This window comes from Oncorhynchus tshawytscha, linkage group LG10 (assembly GCF_018296145.1).
Source record: "Oncorhynchus tshawytscha isolate Ot180627B linkage group LG10, Otsh_v2.0, whole genome shotgun sequence".
Taxonomy (NCBI): domain Eukaryota; kingdom Metazoa; phylum Chordata; class Actinopteri; order Salmoniformes; family Salmonidae; genus Oncorhynchus; species Oncorhynchus tshawytscha.
Genome location: NC_056438.1, coordinates 58,128,046 through 58,149,941, shown reverse-complemented (window position 1 = coordinate 58,149,941; position 21,896 = coordinate 58,128,046). Strand labels below are relative to the sequence as shown.

Genomic DNA, 21,896 nt, shown 5'->3' with positions numbered 1-21,896 from the left:
ACTACTTAAATGCTCCAATGCACATATGTAACAGTATGAAGTTGTTGCAGAAACATTTCTGTGGTCATTTTCATATAGCCGCTCATAAATAAATGTCACAAGATAAATAATATAGAGTCACTTACGACAGCATTTTCAGTGCTAGTTACAGTCATAATTTTCATAATGAGCTAGCTCACTTTTTCTGATTGAAAATGATGGCGGGGGAGGGGGGGGGTGAGAGATGAGATGCTTGTGTGTGTGTGTGTTTGCGTGCGCATGTGTGTGACAAAGGCAGTCATCGGGCCAGTTACTCCACGCTAATGTGAAAATGAGTTGGGTGTTGCCAGAACAACATGGATGTGAGAGTAAACACAGAGGAAGGTGTGAAGGCAGTCAATGCAGGAAGCCTCACTGACCTGAGAGCGGTGTAGAGCACTGAAACAGGTCACACAGAAACAGGTTCACAGCATTTTATTTAATGACACGCACAGTACTCACAGCTATGTTGCTGAAGATTGTGTGCTATTATACTGTAGTGTGGAGTAAATTGTATTTATTTTTGTGTGCAGTAATTCTATTTTTGATTTACAACACTGTGGCTAATATACAGTATAAAATACAATATACTGCATAATATTGCTTGGGAAATGTAATGAAAATGTAGGCCTATGGAAATAAAATGCTGATGTTAGTGTTACTATTTGAATTGAATGCTAACTGTGCTGTTATTTACAGGAGTTCTGGCAAAGCACAAAAATGCAGGTCAGCGTTCGTTTTTCTGCATGCTATTGAAATTTCCCGTACGAGAGTAGTAGAGGCCAAAACAACTCTGTAGTCTGATTACCTTTATTGTCGGCCTCATTCTGCACCACTTGTGCTCAGTGACTCCCAATTCCTCCTGATCCATTATACATGCTTTCCCTCTCTGCCTCTCTGGGTCTGAAAGAGGGAGAGAGACAGGGAGGGAGAGAGAGAGGCAGATAGAGAGGCAGAGAAAGAGGTTGATAGATAGAAAGGTAGTTACGTACAGAGAGACTGGGAGAGACAGACTGGGAGAGAGATGCTGAAAGAGAGGCAGAGAGAGGGAGAGCGTGATGGATGCAGAGAGGCAGAGGGGAAAGAGAGTATGGGGGATACAGACACAGGGGGTAAGAGATTGTCTCAATATTTCAGCTCCACTCTCCTTCCAAAACAGGACAAGGCCTGCTATCCCAGAGTGCACTTAAGCTCAACAATCAGGATGGAACACTCCCTTACCCAGCCGGTTACCACAGCAACCAGACACTAGAGGCCCCACCCCGCGGGGGTCAGGTGGGAGGGGCAATCCACAGTTACAACCAGGTGGGTGAGGTTTATTGTGTGTCCCAAATGGCACCATATTCCCTATATACAGTAGTGCACTAGTTTTAGAGCCCTGGTCAAAAGTAATGGACTATATAAGGAATAGAGTGCCATTTGGAACAGGCTCTTAGATTGCCACGGTCAAAGATAATTTAGCCTTTTCGCTGTATAGTCTGGATTTCAAGATGGCATGTGATCTAGGTAGAAGATTAGATTAGTTTAGTTTATTACTCACATGCACAGGGTCGCACTCGCAGATGTATTTGCAGGGTACAGTGAAATTCTTAAGCTTCGAGCTCCAACAGTGCAGGTCAAAAAGAGATGTAAATTAAACAATAATAAAAAATAAAATAAAAATAATAATACGGTAATATATACATACACACAGTTAGCTCCAAAAGTATTGGGACAGTGACACATTTTTTGCAGTTTTGACTCTATACTCCAGCACTTTCGCTTTTAAATTATAAAATTACTATGGAGTTAAAGTTCAGACTGTCAGCTTTAATTTGAGGGTATTTTCATCCGTATCAGGTGAACCGTTTAGGAATTACAGCACCTTTTGTACATAGTCCCCCATCAAGCTTGTGACTACAAACTTGTTGGATGCATTTGCTGTTTGTTCTGGTTGTTTTTCTGATTATTTTGTGCCCAGTAGAAATTAATGGTAAATAATGTATTGTCATTTTTATTGTAAATAAGAATATCATATGTTTCCAAACACTTTGAGGATGCTACCATGATTACGGATAATCCTCAATGAATCATGAATAATGGTAAGTGAGAAGCTTACAAAAATGCTAACCTCCCATGTTATTATAATGGTGAGAGGTTAGCATGTCTTGGGGGTATGGTATTTGTGTGTCTGTAACTTTCTCACTCATCATTATTCACAATTCATTCAGGGCTATCCATAATCATGGAAGCATCCACATTAATGTAGACGTGTTAGAAACATATTATATTCTTATTGACATTAAAATTGTCAAGTTACGCAGTACTTTTGGTCCCCTAAAATGTGGGAACTATCTACAAAAGTGATGTAATTTCTAAATGATATGGATGAAAATACCCTAAAACTAAATTTGACAGTCTGCACTTTAACCTCATAGTCATTGTATCATTTCAAATCCCAAGTACTGGAGTGTAGAGCCTTAACAGCAACAAATGTGTCACTGCCCCAATACCTTTAGAGCTCACTATATTTACAGCTGTAACAATGATACATGTCCTTTTGGGGTTGGGAACAGAGTAAATGTCAGTTGAAACAATAATAAGGTTCTTCCTGTGTTTCTCCAGGTGACATCTAGCCGTGCAGCCCAGCTGGCTGCCAGTGTAGACTCCTCCCAGTCCCAGTGCAGAGATAGAGAGTTGTTTGCCCAGAGCCATGGCAGCGCCTTCCACATGCCTGACGCCCCACCCACTCCTTCCATGTACTACTCTTGCTCCACCCTGCCCGCCCAACGCGTGAGCTCCCCCCACTCCATACAGGCCGTGGGCTCGCCCACCAAGCTCCAGCGCCTTGGCTCAGCCTCCGACATGCCCAGCTACGCCACCCTGCAGCGGGTCTCCTCGCCCAAGCAGTCCCCCAGCCGGCTGGCAAAGTCCTATAGCACCAGCTCCCCCATAAACATGGTGGTGGGGTCTGCCGGGCTGTCCTCCACGTCTCCACTGCACATGGCCTCTTCAGGCAATGCCTCGGGTTCGTCCCCTCTCCATCAGTTCAGCTCCACTGTGGGTAACTACGCCACCCTGTCCCCCAGCAAGCGCATGCAGCACTCCTCTGACCAGTACAAGATCTCCCACGAGCTCTACGCCAACGCCACCCTCGGGAGGCCTGGCAGCTTGGCAGGTGGGTTCACATGCTCAGACAGAGAGATAATATCTTTATATATATTATGTCTAAAATTGTGTTTTCTATGAGTTCAGCAGTCTATATATTGATAAATAAATATTCTCCCAAATTGTTTTAAATGCTGTAGTTAATAGGCTTGATAATACTAGATGTCGTTATTAACCATGTTTGGAATCAATTAACAATGTTTCCTGTGTTTGTGTTGTGGTGTTCAGGGTCCAGAGGCTCTTACAGCAGCCAACACAGTCACCTGGGCTCAGAGCTGCGACCTCTCCAATCTCCTGAGCACCACATTGACCCCATCTACGAGGACAGGGTCTACCAGAAGCCCACTCTCAGGAATCTCAATCAGAACCAGGGTGAGTCAGCTGGTCCGGAGCCCTTGCCCCGCAGCACTGGGCATCCCCTTATATTATACTATAACTTTGTGGCTTTCTCACTTCTTAGCCAACCAAGTGTTATTGTTTCACAGTAGGTTATAGGGGGTTCTCATTCAATGAGAGGTTCAAGAGGAAAAATTGTTTTTAGATAGCTGCTAATCTTTTATTGGCTCTTTGAGGTTCTGAGTCAGCACTGGATTAATCCTTGATAGGAGAAATTACTCAATGCAACAAAAAATTGTATAATGTCAGAATTAGATGGGAATCAAGCAAACACAACAAGCCAAAAAGGTAAGGAAGCAGGAATTTCAACAGTCAATGCCTCACATTTAGCTTATCATTCAGGTAGAACTCAGAAGATGGGCCTTTAAACTGTGGTTTTCTTGCAAATAACACTAGTGATTTTTTTTTAAACAGAATTTTTATCGCTCCATCAGATTGTTTAGCTTATCTACATTTTTTCAGTTCAGGTATGCAAATCCGATTAGTATCTTGATGGCAATTTGTTTTGTAGTCACAGATCATTAGATATTAGACAGAAATTAATCTCAATTAATCTCACAGGATTTATGCTCAAGCATTGAAAACTGAGTATGAGGCACCCACCATGGTCAAATTCACTCCACAGTATTTAGCCTAATGCTTTCTTTAATGAGCATGTGTATCCCCTCCACAGAATTTCCGCCTCACTTCACTGCATATGATCAAATCCTACTATACGATCTGAAAAGCTTTAGTTTCCTAAAGGCTAGGGAATTGGAGTTATGATATTGCTTCCTGAGCAGTTTGTAAAGAATGCAGGCTACTATATGAAAGACCGGAGGGGATACCATGATTCTTACTGGTGTTTTATTGAGCATGGGTTGAGATGGTACAGATTGTCCATGAAGGCTGTTGGATCATTTCCTCACAGCCAGTACTGTATCCCTCCTCTGCTGATTCTCAACCTAATCTTTCACCTCCTTTTAGCCCTTCTCACACTGTATGTAGGATTCTGTCTTTTACGATTATTGTGTCACACTGCAGGTTGGTATTTATTGTCATTAATCTTGCCATGGAGGCAGCTGTGCAGAGTGGTCACTAGCTGGCACAGCCACAAAGTCATAATATCTGATTTGAAACCTAACCCTAACCTTGGCCACACTACTAACCCTAATGCCTATCCATAAACTAAGATGAAGACCAAAAAGCACATTTTTGTTTTGCTGATTTTTACGATATAACCAATTTAGTGTATTTGATCTGCATCGGCAGCACAAGCCTCTGTGCTTATGCGCTAGTGAAGTGAGTTCGGAAAAACTGAAAGTATGCACCTTAGAAATTGTTTTCACATATAAAGTTTGTATGTCAGAGGCTTCCCAAAAATAACGCGGTAGAAGGTAATTCTTGCCGATTTTGTGCTTTTATCAAAATCCCATCAGGTAGTCTGATTTTGGTTTATGTCCATGTAAACAAGATTATTAGGGAAATCGTTGTTCTGGCAATGCATGTAAATGTTTAAATCAAACTATTATATTAATATAGCTATTCACAGTTGCCGGACCTGTTTGTATTGGGCCTGTTCCTTCCAGACCTGTTCCTTCTGGTATCGGCTCGTAACACCATCCACACTACACGGATAAAGGCTCAACATTTCTGACAGTGCCAGAACTTTGTCAAAGCCTACGACCGCACATAGTGGTACTTAATCTACAGACCTAGACCCTGTCACACTGAACGAGCCAAGACGTCCAACAATCGTTTATGACCTAATAATTTGCCCACAATGTGGACATTTTGTCTGAGGTGGTAAAATCGTAGCATAAGAAGGCTAAAATTGTATAGTTTGTGGGCCTTTAGGCAACCCCCAGGGCAACATTTCACATCTGGTGGTTCAATGTTGTTTTTTGCCTCTTTGGTTGTCCAAAAGTGTTGCATCAACATCAAATATATAATGAAATCACACATTGCAATGGGACACCTTTTTGTAGGCCTATTCACATTTCAGACAGTGCCACAATGTTGTTTCTGTGATAATATTTATTTCAGTCAACCAACATTCATTGATCTGATATACACTGTGTGCTGTGGCGGTCAGTGCTGTTTAAGATGAGGGAGGACAAGAATTTGTTTTATGAGCATGGCTTTATTTCTATTACAGCATATTGGATGACTGTCATTCATATTCCATTCACCCAGCTCAAAGTAACATTGACAGGTTTAAGTCTACTACGTGATACTCGATTTTCCCTGCTACAACCTAGGCTATGAATTCAAGTTTACAACATAGGTGCACAGGTCAAGACAAATTTGAGTAATCAAGGTGACAGACATTGACACATTCAATAGTGCTTTCCACAATATTGCCTGCATCTAGCTGATCTAGGGTTTAATTATTAGTCCAGCAGTTGCAAACAAGAGTTTCTATTGGACAAATTCAGGTATGTTTTAGTTACGTTTGCTTCCTTTTAAGAAAGTTTTAAGAAACAGAATCGGTGGAATGAATACACCCCTGATCACACTCAAACACAGTTCACTTTCGTAACAGCCACATATAAACAGCATGATCTCCCTTTGATTGTTGGATAATTCCTTTTCGCATCTTCGCACTCTTCTCCTCTCACCTTTTTCCTTTGCTTTTGGACATCAGTGCACAACACATCAGCTGTCTGTGGCCAGGCGAAAAAACCTTTCCAAGCCAAACCTTCATATCATAATCACTAACTACACACCGCCTACATTTCAACATATTAGCTAACGCCAAGTCAACATAGCTACTAGAACTAAAGCGTTAGTAAACCCGCTCTGATACAATCATGCAGTACAGTGTACAGTCATCAAGCAGTTTAGCACTTACACCGGCAGGCCCCCGTGGCAATAAATTCTTAGAACCATAAGCTTACCAGCTAGCTAACATAGCATCCCTCTCTGTTTGAGCCGGGTGTTTGAGTAGGCTAAACTAGCGAGCTGCATTTGTTAGCTAAGTAAGTGAAAGCAACAAAAAAAAATGAAATACTCTCTTTCTCGCTCTCTTGCTTCTCCTTCATATTTTAAGAAATTCATTTGTTTAAAGCTGTTCAACTATTGTCTTTCTCTCACTTTAGTCAACTACTCACCACATTTTATGCACTGCTGTGCTTGCTATCTGTAGCTTATGCTTTCAGTACTAGATTAATTATCTGATCCTTTCATTGGGTGGACATCATGTCGGTTCATGCTGCAAGAGCTCTGATAGGTTGGAGAACGTCCTCAGGAAGTTGTCATAATTACTGTGTAAGTCTATGGAAGGGGGTGAGAACCACGAGCCTCCTAGGTTTTGTGTTGAAGTCAATGTATCCAGAGGAGGACGGAAACTAGCTGTCCTCCAATTACACCGTGTTGCTACCATACAGAGTGCCGTTGAGGCTACTGTAGACCTTCATTGCAAAACAGTGTGTTTTAATCAATTATTTTGTGACGGGAATATACACTACATGATCAAAAGTGTGTGGTCATTCCAAAATATGTAGTTGGTCCCTCCTTTGCTGCTATAACAGCCTCAACTCTTCTGGGAAAGCTTTCCACTAGATGTTAGAACATTGCTGGGGTGACAAGCATTAGTGAGGTCGGGCACTGATGTTGGACGATTAGGCTTGGCTCACAGTCAGCGTTCCAATTCATCCCAATGGGATCTTCCACACCAATCTCGACAAACCATTTCTGTATGGACCTTGCTTTGTGCATGGGGGCATTGTCATGCTGAAACAGGAAAGGGCCTTCCCCAAAGTGAATCGTCTAGAATGTCATTGTATGCTGTAGTGCTGCTCGGCCATGGAAACCCATATCATGAAGCTCCCGACGAACAGTTCTTGTGCTGACTTTTCTTCCAGAGGCAGTTTGGAACTCAGTAGTGAGTGCTGCAACCGAGGACAGACAATTTTGTGTTGCATACCACTTCGTGGCAGAGCCGTTGTTGTTCCGAGATGTTTCCACTCCACAATAACAGCACTTCCAGTTGACCGGTGTAGCTCTAGCAGGGCAGAAATTTGACGCATTGACTTGTTGGAAAGGTGACATCCTATGATGGTGCCGCGTTGAAAGTTACTGAGCTCTTAAGCTTTGAGACAATTGAGACATGGATTGTGCATGTGTGTGATTTTGAGGAGGAATGGACAAGAGAAAATATGTAAGTGCCTTTGAACGGGGTATGGTTTATGGTAAAATGGGCCAGGTGCACCTGTTTGAGTGTGTCAAGAACTGCAAAACTGTTTGTTTTTCACGCTTAACAGTTTTCTGTGTGTATCAAGAATAGTCCACCACCCAAAGGACATCCAGCCAACTTGACACAACTGTGGGAAGCATTGAATTCAACATGTGCCCGCATCCCTGTGGAACGCTTTCGTCACCTTGTAGTCCATGTCCCAACAAACAGGTGAGCCTGTACATCTTGTACACTAATAGTTGTACTAGTTCCCATCCTGACAGATGATGGGAAAGTTAAGTTCGCTGATGACACTGCCTTGATCAGCCTGTTGCATGATGACGAGGAACATCATGGCCCGGTCCTAAATGACTTTGTAGAGTGGTGTGAGGAATCACACTTGGTCCTCAATACCAATAAGACCAAAGAGATGCATAGACTTCAGGAAGCGTACAACACCTACCTCTACAACATCTATCAGAGGTCAGAACATAGAGATTGTAGAGGAATACAAACATCTGTTGCTGCTACCGTCTCTGATGACCGAAAATAACTTCTGGAAAATCTTTCCTTTTAACGAGTCCGACGAGAAGGAAATCCTGCTTTCACTGGAACAGGCCCAGATCCTCGCCTTTCGCGTGAAGAAAAGACGGCAGAAAAGGGGACGCAGATCGGGGATCCTTCTGAGAAGCCTGAGGCGAGCGAGTAAGCTCCCAATGCCTTCCATTCTCCTTGCTAACGTGAAATTTATTTACACTTATTTATTTACATTTTAAAACACTTAAATAAAACTCATTTTCATTAAAACTCATTTTTCAACCACTCCACACATTTCTTGTTAACAAACTATAGGTTTGGCAAGTCTGTTAGGACTTTGAGCATGACACAAGTCATTTTTCCAAAAATTGTTTACAGACCTATAATTCACTGACCTATAATTCACTGTATCACAATTCCAGTGGGTCAGAAGTTTACACACACTAAGTTGACTCTGCCTTTAAACATCTTGGAAAATTCCAGATTATGATGTCATGGCTTTAGAAGCTTCTGATAAGCTAATTGACATCATTTGAGTCAATTGGAGGTGTACCTGTGAATGTATTTCAAGCCAATCTTCAAACGCAGTGCCTCTTTGCTTGACATCATGGGGAAATCAAAAGAAATCAGCCAAGACCTCAGAAAAGAAATTGTAGACCTCCACAAGTCTGGTTCATCCTTAGAAGCAATTTCCAAATGCCTGAAGGTACCACGTTCATCTGTACAAACAATAGTACCCAAGTATAAACACCATGGGACCACGCAGCCGTAATACCGCTCAGGAAGGAGGCACGTTCTGTCTCCTAGAGATGAACGTACTTTGGTGTGAAGAGTGCAAATCAATTCCAGAACAACAGCAAAGTACCTTGTGAAGATGCTGGATGAAACAGGTATAAAAATATCTATATCCACAGTAAATTGAGTCCTATATCGACATAACCTGAAAGGCCGCTCAGCAAGGAAGAAGCCACTGCTCCAAATGCGCCATAGAAAAACCAGAGTACGGTTTGCAACTGCACATGGGGACAAATATCGTACTTTTTGGAGAAATGTCCTCTGGTCTGATGAAAAAAAATAGAACTGTTTGCCATAATGACCATCGTTATGTTTGGAGGAAAAAGGGGGAGGCTTGCAAGCCGAAGAACACCATCCCAACTGTGAAGCATGGGGGTGGCAGCATCATGTTGTGGGGGTGCTTTGCTGCAGGAGGGACTGGTGTACTTCACAAAATAGATGGCATCATGAGGATGGAAATTATGTGGATATATTGAAGCAACATCTCAAGACATCAGTCAGAAAGTTTAAAACTTGGTCGCAAATAAGTCTTCCAAATGGACAATGACCCAAAGCATATTTCCAAAGTTGTGTCAATATGGCTTAAGGACAACAAAGTCAAGGTGTTGGAGTGGCCATCACGAAGCCCTGACCTCAATCCTATAGAATATTTGTGGGCAGAACTGAAAAAGCGTATGTGAGCAAGGAGGCCTACAAACCTGACTCAGTTACACCAGCTCTGTCAGGAGGAATGGGCCAAAATTCAGCCAACTTATTGTGGGAAGCTTGTGGGAGGCTATCTGAAACATTTGACCCAAGTTAAACAATTTAAAGGCAATGCTACCAAATACCAATTGAGTGTTTGTAATCTTCTGACCCACTGGGAATGTGATGAAAGAAATACAATCTGAAATAAATCATTCTCTCTACTATTATTCTGACATTTCACATTCTTCAAATAGTGGTGATCCTAACTGACCTAAAACAGGGAATTTTTATTAGGATTAAATGTCAGGAATTGTGAAAAACTGAGTTTAAATGTATTTGGCTAAGACTTCAACTGTATCTAAATCAGTTGGTCGAGACACTACCATCTTGGATCTGATTCTCTCACTGAGCCATCCTAAATAAATCCCTGGACGTCTGCCACTCAATAATACAGTATGTATGTGAACTTCCGACTTCAACTCTATTATTAAGATTATCCTACCAACGGGACATTAGAAACTGTAACAATGTTTCAACGAGACGTGGTTGAACTAAGAAATGGACAATTTTGAGCTGGCGGGATTTTCAATGCACCGGCAGAACAGAGACGCTACCTCTGGTAAGACGAGAGGTGGGGGTGTGTGTCTTTTTGTCAATAACAGCTGGTGCGCGATGTCAAATATTAAAGAAGTCTCAAGTTATTGCTCGCCTGAGGTAGAGTACCTTATGATAAGTTGTCGACCACACTATCTACAAAGAGAGTACTCATCTGTATTATTCGTAGCCGTCTATTTACCACCACAAAGTGTAGCTGGCACTAAGACCGCTCTCAACCAACTCTATAAGGCCATAAGCAAAGAAGAAAATGGTCACCCAGAAGCGGCACTCCTTGTGGCCGGGGACTTTAATGTAGGCAAACTTAAATCAGTTTTACCAAATTTTTACCAGCATGTCATATGTGCAACCAGGGAATAAATGATCCTTGACCACCTTTACTCCACACACAAAGATGCATACAAAGCACTCCCAGGCCCTCCATTTGGCAAATCTGACCACAGTCATCAGCTTCATCAATAAGTGCATCGATGATGTTGTCCCCACAGTGACTGTACGTACATATCCCAACCAGAAGCCATGGATTACAAGCAACATCCGCATGTAGCTAAAGGCTAGAGCTGCCGCTTTCAAGGAGCGGGAGACTAATCCGGACACTTATAAGAAATTCCACTTTGCCCGCAGACGAACCCTCAAACAAAAGCATCAATACAGATTTAAGATTGAATCCTACTACACCGGCTCTGACACTCGTTGGATGTGGCAGGGCTTGAAAACTATTACGGACTACAAAGGGAAACCCAGACGCGAGCTGCCCAGTGACGCGAGCCTACCAGGCGAGCTAAATTCATTTTATGCTCGCTTCGAGGCAAGCAACACTGAAGCATGCATGAGAGCACCAGCTGTTCTGGATGACGAAGTGAACAAAACCTTTAAACAGGTCAACATTCACAAAGCCGCTGGGCCAGACGTATTACCAGGACGTGTAATCAAAGCATGCGCGGACCAACTGTCAAGTGTCTTCACTGACATTTTCAACCTCTCCCTGACTGAGTCCGTATTACCTATCATGGTTCAAACATACCAAGACAGTCGTCAAGAGGGCACGACAAAACCTATTCCCCCTCAGGAGACTGAAAAGATTTGGCATGGGTCCTCAGATCCTAAAAAGGTTCTACAGCTGCACCATCGAGAGCATCCTGACCGGTTGCATCACCACCCGGTATGGCAACTGCTCAGCATCTGACCATAAGGCACTACAAAGGGTAGTGCGAATGGCCCAGTACATCACTGGGGCCAAGCTTCCTGCCATCCAGGCGATGTAAGAGGAAAACCCATAAAATTGTTAAAGACTCCAGTCACCCAAGTTATAGACTGTTTTCTCTGCTACCGCACGGCAAGCGGTACCAGAGCACCAAGTCTGGGGCCAAAAGGCACCTCAACATTTTCTACCGCCAAGCCATTAGAGTGCTGAACAATTCATAAAAATCGCCACTGGACAATTTACATTAATACCCTCCCCCCTCTTGTACATTGCTGCTACTTGCTGTTTGTTTGTTACCTATGCATAGTCACTTCGTCCCCACCTACATGTACAGATTACCTCAGCTAGCCTGTATACCTGCACACTGACTCTGTACCGGTGCCCCCTGTATATAGCCTTGTTATTGTTATTTTTATTGTGTTACTTTTTATTATTACTTTTTATTTTAGTCTACTTGGTAAATATTTTCTTCTTCTTAAACTGCACTGTTGGTTAAGGGCTTGTAAGTAAGCATTTCACTGTAATGTCTACACTTGTTGTATTCGGCGCATGTGGCAAATGAAGTTTGGCATGTAACTGTTGTGAAAGTTGTATTTTCAATTTGTTTTGTTATTTGAACGCCACTTTAAATGTGTACATGACACTGCAACAACATTTCCCCACGGGGACATTCAAGTCTGTAAAGAATTGAGGCTCTTCTGAGGGCAAAACGGGGTGAAACTCAATATTAGCTTCCTAATGTTTTGTACACTCCGTGTACAATGTTTATCCGACCATAGTACAACTGAGAACTGCCCAGGTGGGAGTTTCATGTGTGGAGCCTAGGTCATGGCTGCCAGGGAGGCGGGTGCAGTGTAAAAGCTGCTACACGGTAACTCTATTTACCTCTCACTCTGTGTTAAACTGACAGGCAGGCAGGGCTCCCTAGAGATGTATGGAGGCCTTCCACATGATCACGATTAGCAGTAGCAGCAGCAGCTCTGCCCTGACCAGGGAATGCAGCACAGTAGTCTGCAGCCCTACAGTGATACATACCTCAAAGATAAATGGCAATGAGTGAAAGAATCGTGTCTCATTCCATGGCTTTGCTCAAATCAACAAATTGTATATGTATATATTCAGAATAACATTGACTTTTCACTATATTATGTTGGCCTCACAGTGATTCTAACCTAATACCTGTCATTCATTTTTCCTGAAAAGCAGTCTTTTCAGACAGAAAAATGACTTTTCAGGAGCCTCCATTGGACTTTGTTTGACATGAAATTGTTAGCCATTCACCGCTGTCTTCCATGAATTGTTCTGAAATTAATTTTAACCAACACAATACTGTGTGGAAATTAAGGTGTTCTGCGTTTAAGATCATGTTCAATGCTCCTCATTGTAGATTATGAAAACACAAAGTTAGTAAAGAAATACATTTCACAATAAACTGACTGCCTAAGGTCTTTTCAGTGTTCTGAGAGAGGTACATCTGATGTGTTCTATTGGAGTAAATAATCATTCATCTACAGAATGCCTACTTCTTCTTCTTCTGGCCATTTGTCAATTGTGTTTATCTAACTGTAATTTGACAAAGTGACATTTAGTGCATTCGTCATAATTCATACATGATAAATGTACTGAAAGTTATGAAATGTATTGAAATGTACCGGAATATTTTGTGACACGGTATGTTTTTTCTGTGTATTGTTTCTTATAGTTCTTGGCTGCCAAGGGAAGTATTGAAACATTAATTAAATGAATGATCCTTTCTGTCTTTCTTTTGATTTTGCTTTCACCCTCTTCTTCCCCTCCTCTTATTTCTCTGGTGTTTGGTTGTTCTGTTTCTCTTCTCACTGTGTGCTCGCTCATTCCTCTGCCTAGACCCAGTAAACCAGTTTTGTGAAGAGGTCCTGAACTTTCTGCTCTGTCCCTACTTCCCTCCTGCCGTAGCCCCATCTTCCCCTGGTGTTGACTCCATCCCCTTGCAGCGTACAGGCAGCCAGAACGCCTCAGGCACTTTGCCCTACCAGAGAAGCAGCTTTGCCACTGGCTCGGACTACGCCAACCCGTACCGCACCCTCCAGTTCTGCCCGACCACCGAGTTGCCCTACAGCAAGTCTGGCCCCGTGCTGCCCCCGGAGGCCGCACTGGCCCGCTCACCTTCTGTCGACAGCATCCAGAAGGATCCCAGGTGAGTGTCACTATAGCGCTGTTATTTATTACACCTCACCTCTCCTTCAGTCAGACCACTGAATATAAAGCACACCTCCACATCACCGGCTACCAGTCGCTCCTCTGTTTGGCCTGTCGGTACCACTACGCCTTGAATGACACAGCCACTGTTTTCTGGAGGGCACATGAAGCTTGTTGAACCTCACCTTCCTTCACCTTGTGTTGTTTAAACTTTTACTTGTGTGTGTGTGTCTGTCTGGGCTGTTTGTTTGTTTGTTTGTGTGTGTGTGTGTGTGTGTGTGTGTGTGTGTGTGTGTGTGTGTGTGTGTGTGTGTGTGTGTGTGTGTGTGTGTGTGTGTGTGTGTGTGTGTGTGTATGTGTGTGTCATAAAGTGTTTGACTGGGAGTGGCCTTGAGTCATAAGCTTTATGGCTGTATTGCTGTACTATCAGAGTTGCTTTTGTGTGGGTCTGATCAAGGAGTTTATTCCTTTAGAGCAAATATTTAAAAAACAATACTGTCAATGCTTGTAAACAAAAACATGTTTAATCACTAGGAATACATAGTAATGAAAGATCAGAGAAAACAGGAATATCTACAGTTGAAGTCAGAAGATTACATACACTTAGGTTGGAGTCATTAAAATTCGTTTTTCTACCACTCCACACATTTCTTGTTAACAAACTATAGTTTTGACAAGTCAGTTGGGACATCTACTTTGTGCATGACACAAGTAATTTTTCCAACAATTGTTTACAAAGAGATTATTTTACTTATTATTCACTGTATCACAATTCCAGTGGGTCAGAAGTTTACATACACTGAATTGACTGTGCCTTTAAACAGCTTGGAAAAATTCCAGAAAATTCCAGAAAAAGTTTGAAGGTAGGCCTTGAAATACCTCCACAGGTACACCTCCTTTTGACTCAAATTATGTCAATTAGCCTATCACAAGCCTCTAAAGCCATGACAACATTTGAGTCAATTGGAGGTGTACCTGTGGATGTTTTTCAAGGCCTACCTTCAAACTCAGTGCCTCTTGGCTTGACATCATGAAAAATCAAAAGAAATCAGACAAGACCTCAGAAAAAATTTATTTGACTTACGCAAGTCTGGTTCATCCTTGGGAGCAATTTCCAAATGCCTGAAGTTACCACGTTCATCTAAACAAGCAATAGTACGCAAGTATAAACACCATGGGACCACACAGCCGTCATACCGCTCAGGAAGGAGACACGTTATGTCTCCTTGAGATCAACGTACTTTGGTGCGAAAAATGCAAATCAATCCCAGAACAACAACAAAGGACCTTGTGAAGATGCTGGAGGAAACAGGTACAAAAGTATCTATATCTGTGATAATGTTGCGTTAGGAGGAGAGCAGAGATGTCTGAGAAGCGTACTTTTTAATTGGCAAGTCCACCAACACAGGTATGGCACAATCAAAAAAGTAAAACGCCCTCGACAACAGAGAACCCGTACAAACGCACAGAGGGACAAACAAAGCTCTGATAATAACACACTTCCTGTAGGACCCATCCAGCACCGGTCAGCAGTGTGCCCTCTACGACCACAGCTGGTACGGGAAAGGCCCCCTCCTCTGGTCGCCCTCACTGCAGCACCTCCTAGCTCCATGGGCGTTGGAGTTGAGGGGCTGGGGGATGAAACTGACAGGACCCGATCCGGACGCCCGTGGGTCGCCAGCAAGTTGTCCAACCGAATGGACATGTCTATCCGCTGGTCTAAGGAGAGGGAGGTGTCTCTACAGGCTAGCTCCCTACGGACGTTCTCACGCAAACTGCACCTATAGTGATCGATCAGGGTCCTGTCGTTCCATACCGCGCCAGCGGCCAAGATCCGGAACTCTAGGGCGAAGTCCTGAGCACCCCTCTTCTCCTGCCTTAGATGGAACAGCTGTTCAACTCTGGGTAGTGGTGCCTCGCCGAGTCAGGATCATTCCATACCGCGTTGGCCCACTCTAGGGCTTTGCCTGAGAGGCAGGAGACGAGGGCGTTCACGATTTCACCTCCCGAAGGAGTCGGGTGAACGGTTGCCAGGTATAACTTCATTTTGAGTAAGAATCCCTGGCACCCGGCCGCCGTTCCATCGTACTCCCTCAGGAGTGCGAATCGAATACCACTGGACCCAGGCAATGAAGGTGAGGGTTGTGGTACTGGTTGGAGTGTGGCTGATGGAGGTGTGGGAAGGCCACCTCTCTCCCATCTTTCCATCGTCGCCATCACCTGATCCATCGTCGCCATCACCTGATCCATCGCGGTCCCCAGCCGGTGTAACACTGCCGTGTGGTGTTGAACGCGCTCTTCCATAGATATTGGGAGCGAGTCCGCTCCTGCTGACTCCATCGAAGTGGTGCGGGATTCTGTGATAATGTTGCATTAGGAGGTAGGTGAAAGAGTCAGGCGCAGGAGAGCAGAGATGTCTGAGAAGCATACTTTTTAATTGGCAAGTCCACCAACACAGGTATGGCACAATCAAAAAAGTAAAATGCCCTCGACAACAGAGAACCCGTACAAACGCACAGAGGAACAAACAAAGCTCCGACAATAACACACTCTTATTAAATCCGTGAAAACAAGAAATAGGGCATAACCTCATCGAGCTACATCACAATAAAAGAATAATTCCGCACAAACCTAGGCAGGCAACAGTGTAAATATATACACACAGAAATTAAGGCAAATGAAACCAGGTGTGAAAAGAACCAAAGACAAAACAAACAAAAAAGGAAAAAGGGATCGGTGATGACTAGTAGTCGGCGTCGCCGCCCGAACAGGGAGAGGAACTACCTTCGGTGGAAGTCGTGACAATATCCACAGTAAAACGAGTCATATATCAACATAACCTGAAAGGCCGCTCAGCAAGGAAGAAGCCACTGCTCCAAAAGCGCCATAAAAAAGCCAGACTACGGTTTGCAACTGCACATGGGGACAAATATCATAGTTTTTTTAGAAATGTCCTCTGGTCTGATGAATCAAAAATAGAACTGTTGATAGAACTGTGACCATCATTATGTTTGGAGGGAAAAGGAAGAGGCTTACAAGCCGAAGAACACCATCCCAACCGTGAAGCACGGGGGGTGGCAGCATCATGTTGTGGGGGTGCTTTGCTGCAGGAGGGACTGGTGCACTTCACAAATAGATGGCATCATGAGGATGGAGAATTACGTGGATATATTGAAGCAACATCTCAAGACATCAGTCAGGAAGTTAAAGCTTGGTCACAAATGGGTCTTCTAAATGGACAATGACCCCAACCATACTTCCAAAGTTGTGGCAAAATGGCTTAAGGACAACAACGTCAAGGTATTGGAGTGGCTATCACAAAGCCCTGACCTCAATCCTATAGAAAATTTGTCAGCAGAACTGAAAAAGCATGTGCAAGCAAGGAGGCCTACAAACCTGACTCAGTTACACCAGCTCTGTCAGGAGGAATGGGTCAAAATTCACCCAGCTTATTGTGGGAAGCTTGTGGAAAGCTACCCAAAACGTTTGACCCAAGTTAAACAATTTAAAGGCAATGCTACCAAATACTAATTGAGTGTAAACTTCTGACCCACTGGGAATGTGATGAAAGAAATTAAATCTGAAATAAGTCATTCTCTACTATTATTCTGACATTTCACATTCATAAAATAAAGTGGTGATCCTTACTGACCTAAGACAGGGATTTTTTAATAGGATTAAATGTCAGGAATTGTGAAAAACTGAGTTTAAATGTATTTGGCTGCGGTGTATGTAAACCTCCGACTTCAACTGTATGTTTGCAATACTCTACAAGTTCATTTCTTTTGATTTATCCCATTCTGTTTTCTTCATTCACCATCCCCTGAACTATTTATTTGTTTCTCTATCTTTCTTTCCTTTTCCACATTGCACTGTATCTGCTGTAGCTCTGGCATTACTTTTGGCGTTTGTACACGCTTTCAGTGGATTGACTTGTGATGCATTGATTTGCTGGCTGCAACCAACTTCACAACATGCACAGTCAATTACAGTAATCCCCAAATTAGAAATGACTCCCTATTTTTTTGGTTACTTCATATTCATTATTGTTAAAGGGCGGGTTTCACCAAAGCAGGTCTTCAATCGATCTTAATTTCAATTAATTGTGGAAACACTAGGCCTGTATTGTGTGTAGCAAATCAGTTGAATTCTAGAAAGAGATTAATTAAATGTTTTAATGAATCATGTTCAAAGTCAACGACCAAAACAATACTCTATAAAATAAATACTCAACCACAATTAAGGTTGTTATATTTGGCTATGTAGCTGTAAATTAAAACTTTCCTAATGTCCAATGGTTGTTTGCGTGATATAATTTATGTCACTATTTAGCAGAATCCTAAATTATAGGAAAGCATAGTCCTAAATACATCTATTCATATTTAAGAAAAACAATGACAAGATCACTGGAATGTGTCTCTCCACAAACCATGATAATGGTTCTGATGACTGAACAATCCATAATTGACCTAGCTGATAGCAAATTGATCTCCATATTTCTTGGTTTTGTAAGACCCCCTCTTTAAAAGATCCCCATACACCACAATCAAATCATCTAGTGCATGTTCTGAATCCAGTGTAAGTGTGTAATAGGAAAATTGTTGAGAAAGAAAGACATTCAAATGAGTATTATTTTATTCTTGTCAAGCTCCTTTGTGCGAGACACCCACCTACATTTTTTTCCTTTCTGCCTGTCTCCTGATAGGTACGACCCTGAATTCCTTGTCTGGAATCAAAATCAAGCCGAGCAAAGAATGACAAAGTAATCCAGCATTTATTACATATTTCTATCTCTCATTCACTGAAACTGTCCTTCATGTCTACTATACAAATACCAGGAACATTTCCTTACCAATGAAAGAGCATGAATGACAATAGTTCAGTTATTTTTTCCATTGCATTGTCCTCTGATTCCCATTTACTTACAGTAGCTACTTCACTGAAAGCTTCATGTGACTTCCTCAGGAAAAGTAAAGTAAAGGTAGTGCCATTGGTGCTGTCCACAATTTTATATACAGTGTCTTCTCACAGATTAGGTTATGTATCTATTTGCCTCCAAGTTTCTCAAGTTTACTCTTCAGGTTGTCTAGTAATTAAAGGTAAGATGTGATGTTGTGAAGTTACTCTTTAGTTAAGCTTTTATGGCTTTCTAAAAGTGACAGCAGTTGGAAGCTTTTTGGGTAGGTTACTGGTACTTGCTGATTGTGTGAGGATAGCAACAGTAGGATTCCATTATCCAAAAATCATACATTTTCTCCTTCATTTTACATCATTCATCATCATTTTTCTCTCATCATTTTCTAAATGTGCTTCATCATCCCAAGATTTACTGTGACATGTGCAGTAATTAAGGGGCAGAATCCATTTACTTAAATGTCACTTTTGCAGTATCTGATCATACTACCTTTATGCTATTTTTCTTAAGTAATACTCATACTGATATCTATGATGTAGTTGACAATTTACGCATGAATAATGTTGCCGATTCATAAGCTGTTACATTTTAGTACGTATACAGTGGTTCCTCAATGAAACGTTTTGAGTTTTTGGCACAGCGCATTGAGGTAGATTGTGATATAGTGCAGTACATTGCGTCACAGCAAGGGAGAGTTTAGAACCCTGGTTATGCCTTTGAGTTCAGTCTAAAGCGTTTAGTACCGAGGCGTTAATGTGTCTTTCACATCACTGAATGAATGACGTGAATTGATGAACAGGTGATAGAAACAGATAATTGTGTACCTGATGTCACGGTTTAATTTGAATGAACTGAATGAGGAAGATGAAGCTGATTGAATTTAAAACAATAGTGTAAGAATTGCTCTTCCTCTATCCCGTGTGCACATTCGGAATAAGACACCTCTTTTTTTGTTTCTATTCTGTCAGAAGAAGCTGTAACTGGACTGTAGTTCATTACTTACTATAACTGTTGTTACACGGTAAGGTTTTTATCCTAAGAGAAACAAAAATGTTCTGTTATATTCCATTATAATCTTTAAATATATGTGTTGACTGAATATACGCGAGTGATGTCTGCTAAATGAACAAGTTGATGGTGCAGCCACATAGCCTCGGCTACTAAGCCCAGATAAATAAAACGTAAAACATGCTATTCTGTTGATTTGAAATACGTTGTCTTAGTATGATGTTTTTTATGACCTTCCTAAACTAAAGCCTCATATGAAGCAGATAATGCAGAGTCGTTCTTTGCTGATGTGAAGAAGAAACTGAATGAAAGAGAGTACGGCGAGGAAAACCCAAGTCGTCTATATGGGCCTCTTTTACGCACATTTTACACATTTTCAAGACCTGACCTATTTCAAATCAAATGTTATTTGTCACATACACATGGCTAGCAGATGTTAATGCGAGTGTAGCGACCTGCTTGTGCTTCTAGTTCCGACAATGCAGTAAAAACCAACGAGTAATCTAACCTAACAATTTCACAACAGCTACCTTATACACACAAGTGTGAAGGGATGAAGAATATGTACATAAATATATATGAATGAGTGATGGTACAGAACGGCATAGGCATCGAATGGTATCGAGTACAGTATATACATATGAGATGAGTAATGTAGGGTATGTAAACATTATATTAAGTGGCATTGTTTAAAGTGGCTAGTGATACATTTTTTACATGTATGGCAGCAGCCACTCAATGTTAGTGGTGGCTGTTTAACAGTCTGATGGCCTTGAGATAGAAGCTGTTTTTCAGTCTCTCGGTCCCTGCTTTGATGCACCTGTACTGACCTCGCCTTCTGGATGATAGCGGGGTGAACAGGCAGTGGCTCGGGTGGTTGTTGTCCTTGATGATCTTTATGGCCTTCCTGTGACATAGGGTGGTGTAGGTGTCCTGGAGGGCCGGTAGTTTGCCCCCGGTGATGCGTTGTGCAGACCTCACTACCCTCTGGAGAGCCTTAAGGTTGTGGGCGGAGCAGCTGCAATACCAAGCGGTGATACAGCCCGACAAGATGCTCTCGATTGTGCATATGTAAAGGTTTGTGAGTGCTTTTGGTGACAAGCCGAATTCCTGAGGCGCTGCTGCGCCTTCTTCACCACGCTGTCTGTGTGGGTGGACCAATTTAGTTTGTCCGTGATGTGTGGGGCCGAGGAACTTAAAACTTTCTACCCTCTCCACTACTGTCCCTTCGATGTGGATAGGGGGGTGCTCCCTCTGCTGTTTCCTGAAGTCCACAATCATCTCCTTTGTTTTGTTGACGTTGAGTGTGAGGTTATTTTCCTGACACCACACTCCGAAGGCCCTCACCTCCTCCCTGTAGGCCGTCTCGTCGTTGTTGGTAATCAAGCCTACCACTGTAGTGCAAACTTGATGATTGAGTTGGAGGCGTGCATGGCCACGCAGTCGTGGGTGAACAGGGAGTACAGGAGAGGGCTCAGAACGCACCCTTGTGGGGCCCCAGTGTTGAGGATCAGCGGGGTGGAGATGTTGTTACTTACCCTCACCACCTGGGGGTGGCCTGTCAGGAAGCCCAGTACCCAGTTGCACAGGGCGGGGTCAAGACCCAGGGTCTCGAGCTTGATGACGAGTTTGGAGGGTACTATGGTGTTAAATGCTGAGCTGTAGTCGATGAACAGCAGTCTCACATAGGTATTCCTCTTGTCCAGATGGGTTAGGGCCGTGTGCAGTGTGGTTGCTATTGCATCGTCTGTGGACCTATTGGGGTGGTAAGCAAATTGGAGTGGGTCTATGGTGTCAGGTAGGGTGGAGGTGATATGGTCCTTGACTAGTCTCTCAAAGCACTTCATGATGACGGAAGTGAGTGCTACGGGGCGGAAGTCGTTTAGCTCAGTTACCTTCGCTTTCTTGGGAACAGGAACAATGGTGGCCCTCTTGAAGCATGTGGGAACAGCAGACTGGTATAAGGATTGATTGAATATGTCCGTAAACACAACAGCCAGCTGGTCTGCGCATGCTCTGAGGACGCGGCTGGGGATGCCGCCTGGGCCTGCAGCCTTGCGAGGGTTAACACTTTTAAATGTTTTACTCACGTCGGCTGCAGTGAAGGAGAGTCCGCAGGTTTTGGTAGTGGGCCGTGTCAGTGGCACTGTATTGTCCTCAAAGCGAGGAAAGAAGTTGTTTAGTCTTTCTGGGAGCAAGACATCCTGGTCCGCGACGGGGCTGGTTTTCTTTTTGTAATC

At 42.8% G+C, this 21,896-nt stretch overlaps 1 protein-coding gene across 7 annotated transcripts in view; it reads left to right on the top strand.

The window, feature by feature from the left end:
* The window catches only part of LOC112260513 (catenin delta-2), a 138,477-nt gene that overhangs the window by 76,566 nt on the left and 40,015 nt on the right, over nucleotides 1–21,896 (top strand). For 4 of the 7 annotated variants that reach the window (XM_024435681.2, XM_024435682.2, XM_024435680.2 and 1 more), the window contains 5 exons: nucleotides 1,178–1,323; nucleotides 2,623–3,175; nucleotides 3,394–3,537; nucleotides 13,422–13,731; nucleotides 18,439–18,495. In XM_024435681.2, the coding sequence (XP_024291449.1) occupies nucleotides 1,178–1,323; nucleotides 2,623–3,175; nucleotides 3,394–3,537; nucleotides 13,422–13,731; nucleotides 18,439–18,495 (1,210 nt within the window). The remainder of the gene's footprint in view (nucleotides 1–1,177; nucleotides 1,324–2,622; nucleotides 3,176–3,393; nucleotides 3,538–13,421; nucleotides 13,732–18,438; nucleotides 18,496–21,896) is intronic. The other 3 variants (XM_024435685.2, XM_024435683.2, XM_024435684.2) reach the window with 2 other exon arrangements.